The following is a 16,595-nucleotide window of genomic DNA, read 5'->3' as shown; positions in this document are numbered from 1 at the left end:
TTTACTTTTTCAGTGAAAATGTAATTTAATTACAGTAATTAATTACTTAGTAATGCATTACACCCAACACTGAACAGAACACCGGTGTCTCGAGATGCTTTTATAAATATTGAACTTATTTTTAAGTTAACAGTGTGTAAAAATAATGCGACGGTCCTGCACAAAAAAATTGTAAAACAGAACGCAGGTGTCTTGAGATGCGTTTATAAATATACAAATTATTTTAAACTTTACAGTGAATTGTGGCATAACGATCAAAGACGTCCCTCCAGTGCATGTTTACATGGCCTCGACACACGTGTGAACAGCCCGTAAAAAAACCAACCAAATCTTCCAAACGTCCTGTACCACATAAAGGTGAACATAGTCATGTCATGGGGGCCTCAATAAGTTCAATATTTATAAACGCATCTCAAGACACCTGTGTTCTGTTTAACCATTTGTTGCGCTGCATCAAGCTTTTTCAGCGCTGGTGTCACAAATCGACATTCTGGGGGCCTCCATGGGCCCATGGGCCTCTCAGTTCTTAATCTGTCCTTGGATAGGAGGCTAGCTAACAATATTGTGTCCATTTGAAATTCTGTTTGTTGATTGGTTGGTCTCGATGGGAATAAGATTGACACCTTTTCATATGAGCCAAATCGTAATCTATCTTAAATTATTACAAGTTGTCATGTGACTATGTTATAATCTCATGTATGCTTTAAGACCAACTTTCAAATGATGAAATAAAAGAATCCTTGCACCCTAGAGTTTGAGTTTTTTTGGACACTACTGCTTTAAATTTCTTAAACATTTAGTTATAAAATTATTGAGTGGAATGACCGGGCAATGTTTACTGGTGACAAATGTATATGACAAGAAAAATGTCAGACGTGAGTTCAAATTGTAATTTTCAGGAAAAATGGAAATGTTACTTTTTTGTAATGTTTGGATACAAAAGTTAAACTAAGATAGTTTAATTAATTTAACAAAACTGCAAAATTGTTGTGTTCGTTTACACAACTATCAGAGTCGGATGTGACGCATGAAAAAGACCTATTACAGCAGCACTGCATGTATCCTTCAAGTAGAATGCATTTGAACAAGATTATAAATAAACATAAATTTCATTAAATACTGCGCAGTTAGCTTAGCAACATGCTAATATCAAAGTCTACTGAAATCAATTGTGAATTTCCCGTTCGGAGTGCTATTTGTGTGTGCTGTGTTGAGTCATTGCAGAATTAACTATTGTATTTTTTTCTGTTATTACTGTTACCATGACGTGCAGGCAGGGTTGGGAGGGTTACTTTTGAAATGTATTCCACTACAGATTACAGAATACATGCTGTAAAATGTAATTTGTAACATATTCCATTAGATTACTCAAGGTCAGTAACATATCCTAAATACTTTGGATTACTTCTTCAGCACGGGTAGATTTTTTCACTTGTTTTGACTATAAAAACTCTGTCAGTACAGTAAGACAAAATACACATGTTAAAAATACATTCACTGAAAAACCTAAATATCTTATGCAGTTTTGTTTCTAAAACAAGATAAATTGATCTTGTTTTAAGGATTTTTAGATATTTTTACAGGAAAACAATACAAAAATTATTATCAAGAATATGATTTTTGTCCTTATATCAAAGGTCTTACTAGAAAAAAAGAAATTATGATCTAACGTGAATTTTCTTGATAAAAAAAATGTGATCGTGCCTGGTAATGTGCATGTAAAATGGCTAGAAATAGCATTTTATCTTAGCGTAAAGCTGACAATTTACACAAGGTTTATTTCTATTTCTTCTGCTCCAAACTTACTTCAAACTTACTTCTCTGTCTGGTATGAATGTAACACATCATAAGAAAGTGTTTCAATGCTGTTCAAATGCACTTTGGATCACATCATTTATATGGATAAATGTTTTCCATCTGAAAGGACTAAATATTAAATGAAACAAATGACAATAAAATGCAAACCTGCATGCAGGGTTGGGGAGTATCGGAATACATGTAACAGGATTACGTATTTAAAATACAAAATATAAGTAACTGTATTCCACTACAGTTACAATTTAAATCATTGGAAATTAGAATACAGTTACATTCAAAAAGTATTTTGATTACTGAAGAGATTACTTTGCATTTTATTGTCATATTTTTATTTTTATTTTTATTGTCTTCAAGCAGGTTTGACACAGATTTACACTGTTATGAGAGACTCTCAAATGAGATTGAGAGTAAGCATTTTTGATTGACAGACCGCGCTTGAGTGCACACACTGTTTCTATGAATGCCCACACAGACTGACAACCGCTCTCATGTAGGTACCATCATATAATTCATTAGTTGCATCCTTTGCAGCTTAATTCCTTCTCCAACGGTTCTGCAATTCAGCAATACAGAGAATTGCCGTAAATAGCCTGATCGTAAAAATGTATGTACACCTCAGAATTCATACACATTTGATATTGACAGATAGATTTTTGATGATGACAACATATCACGGGCTGCAAAAAGAAGGCTTGAGGGCCACATACAGCCCACGTGTTGAGTAGTGCTGGGCCTTGTTTCCCAATAACGATTAATCTTAGCGGTTAAGAGCATTCTACGAGCGATTCTACGAACATTCGTTATTTTTTACGTGCTTTTCCCAAAACTGCACTTAACATGAATGAGCGAGGATGTGCTTTAAGTGCTACTTAAGAGAGTCACTGTCCGTGTAACAGTGCTGAAATACAAATCTATAGTGCTGCTCGTCATTGTGACTTTATTATATTTGTGCATAAGTTTACAATAATTTGTAATTTACCTCACTAATATTTGTTTAAAAATATTTTATTAAATATTTGACCTAATTAGCTAAATATTTACATATTGTTTTACAATAATTTTGTACAGAACAATCTATTTCTTTTACACAATCTGCTTCCATAATCAGCTGTGCATGTGTAATATTTCGTTTTCACACATTTCTCTTGATATGAAAGCTTCAGGATTAGTGAAGACAGCGGAGGCCCTGTGCATGATCCTTCTAATTACAATTAAAAATAAGGAGACGTTTAGAAGATGCGCTTATGGGACATTCACCAATAAAGCGGAGGTCTGCTCTTTACTTCCAAAATTGATAATGGTGACAGTAATGCTGCATGCGCATTGCCACACAACTTGTAGTGCTAGTGAGAGCGCCTTTGGGTCTCAGATAGGAAGAGGAGAAAACGATGATAAGCCAATATATACTGACGATTTTCATGTAGTCATTGACTTTTTTCTTCTCTCTCTGATTTTAATTTATACAGTTGTCTGCATCAATAATGCAACCTTTTTGCTGTAACCAACTAGTCCAACTAGTCCACACAAATAACTTAATTTGTTTACTAATACATTTTTTCATCCATTTATATAGACAATCTATTTTATGCATTTCGTTATTATTATTATTATTATTATTATTATTATTATTATTATTAGACTCGTCTGTTAAAATAAAAATAAATAAAACAAAGGTATCCTGATATTAAAGTTCCAGCATAAAGTGTAGCTATAGGTGTTTAAATTGTAACAGGTGTAATTTTGCGTTTGTCCTGCAGGTGTCTGCATAAGTCGATGTGCTTACAGTGCTCTTAGCACTGTACGATTACTCCAGAGCACTCGTAAATCTACGAGCATTTTCGAGTACTAGTTAAGTTACAATGCTTTTGGGAAATGGGCCACAAAACTAAGATCAATCATAAGATGGATTCTGTGATCTACTTAGGCTTACGATGCTTTTGGGAAATTATGCCCAGGGTTATTAGTTCTGAAGACTGTGTGCCTATGTATTTTTTAAAGTAAACATTTAACAGACTCACAAGTGTCTGCTGCACTTATTAAAGAGACAGTCTACACGATTGTGCATATGAGGCCTAATTATCGCATGCTAATTCTCCATTGTGCTGTGGTTTTGCTACAGGAGCGTCTGTTACTGTCTCTGCTTCCTGCTCACATCGCCCGAGTGATGAAAGCTGAAATCATACAGAGGCTGCAGGGGCCAAAGTTTGGCCAGGTGGAAAACACCAACAACTTCCATAATTTATATGTACAACGTCACACCAACGTCAGGTGCGTCTCATGTCACTTTCTAATTCTAAAACAGCAGAAATGACTATTTCTAATCACAATCACACTTATTATGAATCATAATGGAGTTAAACATAACCTTCATCATAAATTGATGATCTTTCATTGTCCACAGTCTTGAGTACTAACTAATAAAGTACTACAAATCTACCTGACATTCTTTGGTATAAGAAGCATTTATATGTGCTGTAATAGAATTACAGTAGGCTATAATGAGAAATAGTAGATCATAATATTTATTATTAAATATTTATGAGAAGCATCCATTAAGCATTGGAAATAAGTGCACTGGATAGTCAATGAATGATGTGTGTTTAAAACAAAAGTTTAAGTGGTACCAACATAAAACGTATTTGAAATTAGTTAAATTCCATTTACTAACCCATGCTGAAATCTGATATATGTAGGATTTTCACTGAAAAAAAAAAATACATACTTGCAACATACTGTATATTTCAAAATACTACAAAAATCTAAATTTTCATATAAGTACATAGTGCTGGGTACTGTAGATTACTTATACATTTTAATCTGGTAATTATTGCAAATTAAATGAGAAAAAAAATCAGCAACATAATATCTTAAATTACATTTTAAAGTAATCTAATCTGATTACTTTTGGAATACTTCTCGTTTGTTTGATGTCACATGCATAGGAGGACAAGCTTGTACCATTTTGACATAATGTTGCTTAAGTGTATTAAGTAAAACTTAATGGATCAAAATATGAGAATTGATTTTGTGTGTGTTTTATTTGCTATTTGCCAGTTTCTGAGCGAAATTAAAAATGGCACTTACAATGTTCTTACTCTGGCAATTTTGCCATTATAAATGGCATCCATGTGCGGTAACAGATCAGACCAGTTATATTATAATATAAAACAAAAGTCTCAAAAGTCAAAAGCACATTTAAGTATATTATACAATCAAAGTGAAAGCAATTTGCGGATCTAAAACAAACTTTACTGCACTAATGTGTTTATTAATTAGCATTTATGTGTGGTATACCACTCCATTGACAGTGTAATTATGGCTGGTGGCTAGTATAGTCTGTGTGCAATTCCAAACCAGATTTATCCCTGAATTAGAATGAAAAATGTAAAACATTTAAAAATAAGAGGAAATAGAGGGATCAATAAATTACTAATACAGTGGTAAGAAAAAGAACCCTTTGGAATTACCTGCATTACAATATGAATAAATTTCAGTGCTGTCAGTCGATTACAATTTTTAATCGCGAGTAATCACATACTTTTTTGTAGTAAATCACATTTAACCGCAGATTTTGAAAGTGCTGAAATCTGACACTATGCAGTATATAATTATTTTCTTGTTAAAATGCATTTATTTCCATCTTAGGAAAGAAAAGAAAAACAAAATGTAACAATAAAATGCTTTATTATCATTTTCCAAACAAAGCCTTCCACAGTAGGCTATACAGATAGAAATGAACTAAAATAGCACAAATTCAAGTAACATTAAATGTTCCCCAAAGTCTAAGTGGGAGGTTGACTAATTGAAACTAGTCCCCACATGGGTTGCAGTTTCAATGCAATATGCATTAAATTTCTTAAACTTTCATCCTCCACAATATACATTTTCCAGTAGACTGTGGCTATACGCTTTGTAACAGCAATCGTGCAGCTCATGAATCACATCAGGGCATCGACGCCAGCGGTGCTTTGAAATCCATACGAAGAGCATTTGCAGACATCAGCTTTTTCATGATAGTTAAGACTTGCCGTGCTTATATGGTAATTAAAATGCATCTTACATAGGCTGAAAATACTTGATTTTTATCACAAGTCCCATCTGGGCTTATTTTGTACATCAAATAGTCCTTTCTCCATCATTTTAGCACTGAAGCGATGTTGTGTGTGTGTGTGTGTGTGTGTGTGTGTGTGTGTGTGTGTGTGTGTGTGTGAGTGTGTGTGTGTGCAGAGATTATTTAATTTACTGAGATAACAACCTCTGTGGCTCTGTCATAGGAGAAAGCGGGTCAACTAGCGTGTTACAACAGTACAGTCGCGTTATGCTATTTTATGCTAAGCTTGTAGGCTCCACTCAGTAGCTCTAGTTTGTTGTGATGTGTGCATCAGTGTAATGACTCTGGGCGGACACATTACAAAGATTCACAGAAGCATCTGCTGACATGGACCACGCCTCCCAAAAAAGAGATCTCAGAAGACCTACGATCAAGAAATGTTGCTTTGCATAGTGCTGGAAAGGGTTACAGACTCATCTCTAAGAGCTTAGATATTCGTATGTCCATGGTTAGTCTTTAAATGGAGACGATTTAGTACTGTGGCTACTTCCCTAGAAGTGGCTGTCCAGCCAAAATGACTCAAAGGGCACAATGCAGAATGTTCAATGAGTTAAAAAAGAAACCGAGAGTGACAGCTAAAGACTTTAAGGATTCATTGGAAATTGTTAAAATCTCTGTTCATGAGTCTACTATACGGAAAACATTAAACAGGCATGGTGTTCATGGCAGGACACCATGAGGGAAGTCGCTACTTTCCAATAAAAACATTGTTGTTCACCTGAAGTTTGCCAAAGACCACCTTGACACTCCACAACACTACTGGGAAAATGTTTTGTGGACTGATGAAACTAATGTTGAATTGTTTTGGAAGAACATGCAGCACTACATATGGCATAAAAAGGGCACCGCATATCAACATAAAAAACATCATCCCAACAGTAAAGTACGGTGGAGGAAGCATCATGATTTGGGGCTGTTGTGCTGCTTCAGGGCCTGGACCGCTTGCCATCATCAAGGGAAACATTAATTACCAAGTTTATCAAGATATCCTACAGAATAATGTCACAGTGGCTGTGTACAAGCTTAAGCTCAGAAGAAGTTGGGTGATGCAGCAGGACAAGGACCCTAAACATCGAAGTAAATTCACCACAGAATGGCTTCAGAAAAAGAAAATCCACCTTTTGGAGTGTCTCAGTCAGAGCCCAGACCTTAACCCAATAGAGATGCTGTGGAATGACCTCAAGAGAGCTGTTCACACCAGACATCCTAAGTATATGGCTTAAGTAGTTCTTCTGTAGAGGAATGGTCCAAAATTCCTTGTGAACATTGTGCAAGTCTAATCCACAGCTACTGGAAACGCTTGGTTGAGGTTATTGCTGCAAAAGGAGGATCGGCCAGTTATTAAATCCACATCACTGTAAATGTTTAATGGGATGTGTTCAATAAAGACATGAAATATTATAACTGTTTGTGTGTTAGTTTAAGCCCATTGTGTTTGTCTATATTTGTGACTCTGATGAAGATGAGATCACATTGTATGATCAATTATTGCAGAAAACCAGTTAATTCCAAAGGGTTCACATACTTTTTCTTGCCACTGTATTTTACTGCCTTTGCCTGATTAATATGAAAAGTAACAGTAACTTTAATCATTGCAACTATGTAACTATGTAAAATATAATTTAATCTATTTACAAGTACTTGATTTTTTGTAATATGATTAAGTAATCCAGATTACCTGTAATTTCATTTTCTGTGAGACAGAAGCATTAGCAGAACACTGCTGCTATGGCTAATGCTAATGGAAAGGTCAGAGATTTGAGTACAAAATAGTTCTGTTACACAAAGTGCCACATGTTCACACAGAGCCTGAGACACAGAACTTAATATTCTGAGGGTCACATTCTGGTCTTGCTGGGGTTCATACTGTCATGATTTGAGGGATAACTTTACCATTAGCTATCAGTTGTTGAAGAACTAATCATTAAGAAACATGTTACAAACTGTCTACAACTGTCTTTAAAACTTATTCTAAAGCATTTAAGAATAATCCTTTAGATCAAAATATTTTTATGATCACAAGAAACATGATTTCATTCAAGTGTGTCCAAACTTTGTGTTCAATCTTTTTTCATTCATTGTCACTTGAATGTATGTTCTCTTACAGCATTTTGTATGCTGATATTGTTGGATTTACCCGCTTGGCCAGTGATTGCTCACCTGGAGAGCTGGTGCATATGTTGAATGAACTATTTGGCAAATTTGATCAGATTGCCAAGGTAAACTGACTCAGTCCAGAAATTAGCCCAGTTATACACAGTGCAACAATTCTGTTGGATGTACTTATACTATCTTTTACACTAAGTACCATTTGCTTTTGCTGTGAAACTAAATTCCTTTATAAAACTCACGCCAAGTGTAAATAAATGTGTAGATTATTGTTATGATATTTTCTGTCTGTTGAAGTCCTTAATTGTTTCTGTGTGTTTCAGGAAAATGAATGTATGAGAATTAAAATTCTAGGTGACTGTTATTACTGTGTATCTGGCCTCCCAGAGTCCTTGCCAAACCATGCCAAAAACTGTGTGAAGATGGGACTAGACATGTGTGAAGCCATTAAGTAAGTTCGGCCCGACATAACAGAATCTAAAACACTTTACACTTTCTCTAAAGCAATGGTTTCAGCTGGTGGGTCATGGCCCAATAATGTGTCGCAGGTCTGTTTTAATAGGGTCATGGACAACATGTGAACAAAATAAATAAAAAAGCTAAATGCAAATAATACAATTAATCATAAATAATTCTTATCATATATTTTTTGTTGACGTCAAAGGCTGTGCATCCAATAAAAATATTACTGTATTCTGGCATAAATTTACCTGTCACTTGATAATATGGCTAATATTAAAAATACAATATTTAGCCCAGTGTTTGGTCCAAGTGTTAAACTGATACATCACACTTCTAATGTTGTTTTTGTATTATTCAGTCTGTGCCATGTTAATAATTTCACATATTGTTGGGCCTATGCAGTTCATGGAAATTTTAATAAAGTGCTTGATTTTAAAGAAATGTTGATTACTTTTGTATGATACATAATTTTGGTACAGAAATTAGGTTCTTGAAGCAAAACCAGTTGTGAATCACTGTACATTTTCAAAGGGCTTGTTTATCTACTGATTTCTTCTACATCTTAGATGACAGATTTTTAGCTACTGATTTAGCTTGAAAACATCTGTCCTAGATGCTTAATTATTTACCAGGTATAAATAGGGGTTATTCTACAAACCTGTTCAAGCATTTGTCTCTGAGCAACAACTTTTTGAACACCTGGCATTATTGCTCTGTTGTTCATTCACACAGCAATTTCTGCATACATGTAACTTCAGTTGGCATGAAATATATAGAATTATTATACAATACATAGACCAGGTTTAGGAACTTCTCTCATAAGAGAGAGTATCATGTATATTAATGTAGCTCTGTTAATAAGGAGAAATTTGGCAGAGTCAGTCTAGCAGCAAAGCCTCTATTTCAGTGTTGTAATCATCTGTGATGCTGTGAGGGACATGATACCTGGCCATCCTGATAGTGAGTCAGAGACGTCAGAGGACAGACTGTGGAAAATGACTGGCGCTCAGTGCCAACAAAAGAGCTGTCTTTCTCTTATCTCTACCTGTTCTGAAGAAGCCTACAAGAACATTATCTCTATATTAGAGTTGCTGCCATTTCTGTTTCCTGTTTTGGGCTCTAAACCTAACCTACACTAACCCTAATCTAAACCCTGACACTACCCCTAAACCCACCCGTATCTCAAACTCTGTATCAGCAAATGTGAATCTTGTGAGAATTTTGCAGAACAATTTATAGTTACACAATAAGTACATTGTATTGTATGTATTTAAATGTTAGTAAATAGTAGTTAAAGACACCTATTATAAAGTGGGACCAAAGTTTTATTTGATTATCATGGAAATAACAATGGACTGAGGAGCTTATTTTTATTTGGCCGCAGAGTGAGTTTGAAGATCATAAATGTAATTTATGAAGTGAGGGTAGCTTTATTTGGCTTCATTAACACATTAGATAGTATTTGAGAATTTTAATTGACTGCTAGCTAACTTCTTATGGGCTTATTCAGCTTTTTCTCACTGAGAAAGGACATTACCTTCACACTCGACATCAAAAATTCACACATTATATCAAAATCCAGTTGAAGGATGATACAGGCCATGATCAGATCTTAATTTCAGATATGTGATAAATGTTTTAACATTGGTGAAAAGTTTAATTTTTTTCAGAAGATTTTGAGTTGCCAAAAGTGCCCCTAATACTAGAATCATTCTCGCTTGAGTGCTTGATAAAGGTAATGGAGATCTTGACTTAAACCCAGCGTTAACAAATTATTTTCAGGTATTTTAATATGTAACTTTGGCCTGTAGAGTCTTTTGGTTGACCTTGCCTCATGTAGCAACTTTCTTGTGCTTCAAGAACTTGGAATGACAAAAACAACATTCAAAAGGTCATGCTTTTTAAAAGGTCAAAACCATATCTCGTCCAAATGTATTTCTTATCAGGTTACAGCATAAGGTGAAATCGATACGTTCTGAGGAGGATGTGTTTGTATTCATATTTGTTTTCTATATAGGAAAGTACGGGATGCCACAGGCGTAGACATTAACATGAGAGTGGGTGTTCACTCTGGAAATGTTCTCTGTGGTGTGATTGGCCTCCAGAAATGGCAATATGATGTCTGGTCACATGATGTGACTTTAGCCAATCACATGGAAGCTGGGGGTGTACCTGGGTAAGCCAGTGTTTTTTACTTGTTAATTTTCAAAAAAATAGCATGCTTAATATTTTAGTCAGTATTCATTCTCAGTTTGTAGTAGATAGCTGAGGATCTGGTGAGAAAAGAATAGTAATTTAAAGCTCTTTTGATGAACAGACGAGTCCACATCACCTCAGTAACTCTTGAGCACCTGAACGGGGCGTATAAAGTTGAAGATGGAGATGGCCAGGAACGAGATTCTTATCTAAAAGAACATGGAGTTATAACCTACTTGGTAATCAACCCAAAGGTACAAAAAACATACCCAAAACAAAGGGAAACAATCCCTTTTCTTTCCCTCTAGTCTAAATGTACTCCGGCTTGTGCTGTTGGTGATGACATCCTTGTTGAACATTGAACTTTTGTGACAATACATACAGTATAGGGGGAATTCACTTTGAATGAATTGCAGCCATTGTTTTAGCACCCAATTCACTATAGGGATTATACAAATCAGGTAACAGGACAAACATTTGTGCTGAACGCAATTAGCATGGCACAATTCCCCATCTCCCAGACTGGTTATGAGTGCTGTAGGTTGTGGTGGATCCAGCAGACAACCACGATCTGGCATACTATGCTGGGACTGTACAGCAAGTCTCCACTACAGCGATCCAGAACTACACCTGAATCAGCTCTTAAAATGCCCAAAGTGTTCTTGATTACACAGTGCATCTGGATATATTTGTAACACTCATCTACATCATGTAATCATCATTTGATGAATGACTGCCATCAAAATCATTTAAAAATGTACACAGACTCTTCTCTTTTTAATAAAATTTCATATACCACCTGTAATTAATAGGTCAGAATAGTGGAACTTTAATGGCAAATAGCTCTAACTTTTCTGATTATGACACACTCTATAATTAGCCTTATTTGCATAGAAAGGAGGTGCTAAAATCCCTAATTTATTTAAAAAAGTTTTTTTTTTTTTCCTGCAGTACTTAAGCATCCTAAGCAAACAAAGCCTGCGATAATTCTATATTTGTTGTTGTTTTAAAATTAGTTTGTTGAGGGAAATAAATAAATAAAGAACATCACATCTAAACCACACCCACAATTAGTTTTAACCAATTATAAATGCTTCTTGAGTAGCCGAGTTCTCTTAGGTCAAGAATTTTAGAAATATGCGCGAACAGGAGAAATATCACCAAACAAAAATTTTAGCAGCAGTGTCAGAAATTAACTTTTACATTAAGGGACAATATTTGCCCCTGTATTTGATTTTCAGGTGCCTGTTTTTTTTACCTTTATGCTGGCATATTTTTTTATTACCATTTTAATCAAACTGTGTCTCATCTGTTTATGTCAAATACATCACTTTAATTTATTCATGGATAAAAATTCTTAAGATAGAGAATTTACTAACTCTTCTAAAGGTATCTATATCTAAAGAGTATCTATATCTAAAGAATAAAGCCCATTGGATAAAGGTGCCTAGATTTCTTCCTGGCAGGCAGCAGATGCCCTAACCCCACCCCCATTCTTAATCCTAACCACATGGAGCCTGTTAGGCTGAGTAGCCAGGAACAACGTCTCCCACCTTTCTCCCTTCGTGAAGAATTAAATCAACATTAATTAATATTTCATGCCATAATATGTATAACTAGGATTATAATAGAATATTAAGAACTATCTCAGATGTTACAAACAAAAAACAGAATAATTCATTAAAGGAGCATTTTTTGCCAGCACTTTTTTACATTTTGGGGGCATTTTTGATGGCATTTTTGCCTCGAGCCCCCCTCAATTTCTAACCCTGCTTAGCAGAACAAAAACGTCAATGCATTTCGTCTATTTTTTACAAAAAAAAAAAAAAAAGAAGCCTGTTCGACCAGTAAGTATAAACTAGCCTATACATCACATACAAACCACACCCATGAGCCGAGTTCTCCTAGGTCAAGAATTTCAATGCCATTTCTGTGCATTTAATACCTGTTTTAGCTGGATTGTGGGTAGTTTGTGAATAAGATGCAAGGTTTTACCCCATAATGTATACTGTGTATACTGTAGATAATGCATTGTATCACCTGTTTTCGCCCAAGGTACTTACTGAAAGTTAAAACAATTGAGAAGGTTTAGTGAAATTTCCTGTGGTCTGTGTTTTCAGGCTGAGAGGAAGAGCCCTCAAAACCACTACAGACCCAGACACGCCATAGATGGGCCGAAGATGAGAGCTTCAGTGAGGATGACCCGATACCTGGAGTCCTGGGGTGCAGCTAAGCCTTTTGCCAATCTTCACCACCGAGACAGCATGACAAATGAGAATGGAAAGATCAACACCGCTGTGAGTCTTCCTTTGAAACACTTTAAACTCTACTTACACTACATAACTCAATCATCATTGCATATTAGACTTTTGTTTAAGCCCTGATAAAGGCATTAGGAATTTCCCCCTGCCACTGAAATTACTCACCACTTTCTGCTTTCTCTTTAACAGGATGTCCCACTGGGCCAATACCACTTTCAAAGACGTTCAGAGAGGTGAGACTTTCTTAGACTTTCACTTTCTTTAGTCAGTCAGTAACCTTCAGGTGTAGTTCATCACATGAACTATGAACCACAATGTTTAAAAACCAGAAAGTATCTTTTTTATTATAATTTTAGGGTTAGAGTTGGTTGGGGTTGGGTTAGTTAGGGTTAGGCAAAAAATAAATAAATAAATACAATTATGAATTGCTTTAGAACTGTGTTTTATTTATTTCTTTAAAATAAATGCCTCTTGCTTTGATATTTTGTTGTGTAATGTAAATTCATTCATATGTGTAACCAAAGTGTCCATATACTTTTTGGGGCCACTGTAATATATTGGAATATATTGGATATATATATATGCATAGAAATTATAGAAATGGCAAATATTTTTCATTGCTTGTGAATATATGACAAAAATAGTTCTGAGTCATCGGTGTCCTACTTAGAACAAAATCTCAGAAGAAGCGTTTTGAGGAGGAACTCAACGAGAGGATGATTAGAACTTTCGATGGCATCAATTCTCAAAAGTAGGTCATCTCATATCTCAGCTGTGTTTATCCATGATGTTGAATATTCTAGTTATCTTTGTTGCCTGCCTGGTTTTACCTATCCCTATCTTTTTAATTTCCACAGACAGTGGCTCAAATCAGAGGACATTCAGAGAATATCTTTGTTTTTCCACAATAAAGCATTGGAAAAAGAGGTGAGCATTGACACTCTGCCAGTCATTATTTAACTGAGCTACAGCCATCCGTAGTGCATAAATAGAACTTCAACACATAAATAATTGGAATTTTCACCCACAATTTTACACAATAAAAAAGCGTTGTATGCTCTATGCGAACAGTTTTTTCTTTTTTTCCCGCAGTACAGAGCAACAACCCTGCCAGCCTTCAAATATTACATCACCTGTGCCTGCTTGATCTTCTTTTGCATTTTCATCGTGCAGGTCCTGGTCCTGCCAAAGTATGTTCGTTCAATGTCTTAATATGCTTTACAGTGCATACAAAACCCCAAAATGTTTCACGATAGATATCAGACAGGTTTAATTGCAGATCGGTTTAACAGTATAGAAATTTGCAGTATTACCATAGATGATTGTATATATTTTCTATATTTTTATGGGAGAGTTGGAGCTGTCAGGATGAATTTGTTGAGTTTGAGGTGGTGTTGCCAGGATTAATTTTTGAGCAAAAACACATGTTCTCACTCTCTTCCGCTCCTTAATTCATCATGTGCTCTGTGTCTGTCTTTTTCAGAACTGCAGTATTGGGAATATCATTTGGAATTTCCTTCCTAATTTTGTCTGTGATTCTGCTCATTTGCTTCATTGGCCATTTCTTGGTAAGTGTCAATTGAGCGAAGTGGTTGTTTGCTAAATCATTTGCATGCTATTTTTTATTTGCTGTTCTTGGAAGAAACGCAGATGTGTCTGCTTTCAGTTAGGGTGTTGAATGTGTAGAGCAGTGTTTTTTTAACTGGTTTTGCTTCTGGACCCAGATGTTAAATTTTATTTACTTTTACCTTGCATAGTTTTGTTCATGTTTTTCGAAGATGATGATATGTCAAACTGTCCATGTTCGCATCTGTTTAATTTGTCTAGCTTCTAACAACTGACAGATGAATTTACACCAATATACAATAGAATGTGATTGGACGCAAAGCCTTTGACATAAACAACAAAAGATATGGGAGGCATTTTTTTTTTTTTTTGTCCCTTCTAAAAGTTTATAAGCCTATTTATATTGCAATACACACTATGCACAATTATATGGTTAGTTTGAACTGATCATTTGCATTTAGCATTGTGTTGATGTCTGAAATCCTGTCTGAACAGACCTATAGTGTGGGGTTTGAGTCCATCTTAGTAGAGTCTGAGTCAAGACCAACTGCCGGTTGCAAGAAACCCTTTAAGTAAAGAAAAACCTTGGTGACAATACATCTACAATTATAACTACAGATTTGGGTTTCTTGCAACCACGCCTTGGTCCATAAACAATCAAATTCGAGCCAAGTCAGAGTCCAAAGTCTGAGCTGAATTCAAATTGCAACTGTAAACTAATCACTAAGCCATTTCATAAATATTTTAAGCTTATTTAACCTCTTCAACTAAAAAAAAACAACGTGTCACTATCAGGGGTAAAACTATCCATTTATGGATATAGTTACACTCGAGACCATACTCAAATCCGAGTTCGACCTTAAGTCTGAGTCCGGCCTGGAATACCTCAACTCTCCTAACCTGTAACCCACTGTTGTAGTGCACATAGAATTGTTGAAGTTCCACGTCTGTTTGTAACTGACCAGTGCAGTCTTCATTCAATCTCAAGAAAGTGACTAGACATGAGAAAGATGAAACATTATACTTTACCCCAGAGGTTTCTCTTAGGCTGTGTCACATCCCACAGTCCAATGTGAATCAGTATATCGTGAACACGAATTTGGGCAATTGCAAGGACATTTATCCACTAAACACTGGGACACTGTTGACTCAATTACCTGCGATACCATTGTGAGGTTAGACCATTGTGTGTATTAAACACAGCTAGTATTTATTGACAAAATCACTGTATAAGACACCATTGTGCACCTTCATTGTAGACGTAAAAAAAATACAGTGCAGTTATGAAAGAAAATACATATAGTACGAACAATAGAGTTGGGAATCGAGAATCATTCTTTCTTATTCATTTAAAAAAAATGTCATGCCTTTTGGTTCCGTTAACAATTTCCGAATATACATTCTTCCAGCGATGTGGACAGGACACCATGCTATAATACTCAGACAGTGTTTCCAGTGCTACCATTCAACGGCACTGCAACACCACTAATAAATCAGCAGCGCAAAACATTCAGTGCAACCAGCATTGTAGCACTACCTCCTGAAGAATGACTCTTATCAGCTGGTTCTTTTTAGTGAATCAAAAACCTTCTGAATTGCAAGTCAATCATTTCGTTATGTCTGACTAAACATGAACCAAGAACTGGAACTGTGTTACAGTATGTGTACTTAAGGCTTGGAAGACTTAAATAATTACTGAATGGTTGTTGATATGACAGTTTGTAGTTAAAGATACACATTATGAGTTTTGTTGCAATTAGTGATATATATATATATTTATTTATTTATTTAAAAAAAAATTTTTATTTTTTATTTAAATGACTCAATGAATAAATAATAATAAAAAAAAACGTATTTAAAAAGTCAGTTTTAACACATCTTTTGCAAGAATCCTGTTAAAATATTAAATGATCTTATCATTTGGTAACAGGCTGCTAAGGGCAGTAAATAAATAAAAATAAAAAAATGCATTATTTCCAAATATTTCTTCCTCAAAAGTACTAAAAGAATCGTTAATGGAACCATTAAGGAACCAGAATCAGAACAGTAAGAGGAATCGGAATGAGAACTGG

The 16,595-nt window shown here is 35.2% G+C and overlaps 1 protein-coding gene across 1 annotated transcript in view; it reads left to right on the top strand.

The window, feature by feature from the left end:
* The window catches only part of LOC127453613 (adenylate cyclase type 2-like), a 221,925-nt gene that overhangs the window by 176,182 nt on the left and 29,148 nt on the right, over positions 1 to 16,595 (top strand). Inside the window, exons 5-15 of the mRNA XM_051720118.1 lie at positions 3,938 to 4,086; positions 8,037 to 8,148; positions 8,362 to 8,489; positions 10,518 to 10,676; positions 10,818 to 10,950; positions 12,817 to 12,993; positions 13,147 to 13,190; positions 13,628 to 13,708; positions 13,815 to 13,884; positions 14,050 to 14,147; positions 14,441 to 14,525. Of these exons, the coding sequence (XP_051576078.1) occupies positions 3,938 to 4,086; positions 8,037 to 8,148; positions 8,362 to 8,489; positions 10,518 to 10,676; positions 10,818 to 10,950; positions 12,817 to 12,993; positions 13,147 to 13,190; positions 13,628 to 13,708; positions 13,815 to 13,884; positions 14,050 to 14,147; positions 14,441 to 14,525 (1,236 nt within the window). The remainder of the gene's footprint in view (positions 1 to 3,937; positions 4,087 to 8,036; positions 8,149 to 8,361; positions 8,490 to 10,517; positions 10,677 to 10,817; positions 10,951 to 12,816; positions 12,994 to 13,146; positions 13,191 to 13,627; positions 13,709 to 13,814; positions 13,885 to 14,049; positions 14,148 to 14,440; positions 14,526 to 16,595) is intronic.

Source organism: Myxocyprinus asiaticus, chromosome 16 (genome assembly GCF_019703515.2).
Source record: "Myxocyprinus asiaticus isolate MX2 ecotype Aquarium Trade chromosome 16, UBuf_Myxa_2, whole genome shotgun sequence".
In the NCBI taxonomy this organism is placed as follows: Eukaryota; Metazoa; Chordata; class Actinopteri; order Cypriniformes; family Catostomidae; genus Myxocyprinus; species Myxocyprinus asiaticus.
Note: the sequence above shows the minus strand (reverse complement) of the source record. Positions and strands in the feature narration are given on the sequence as shown.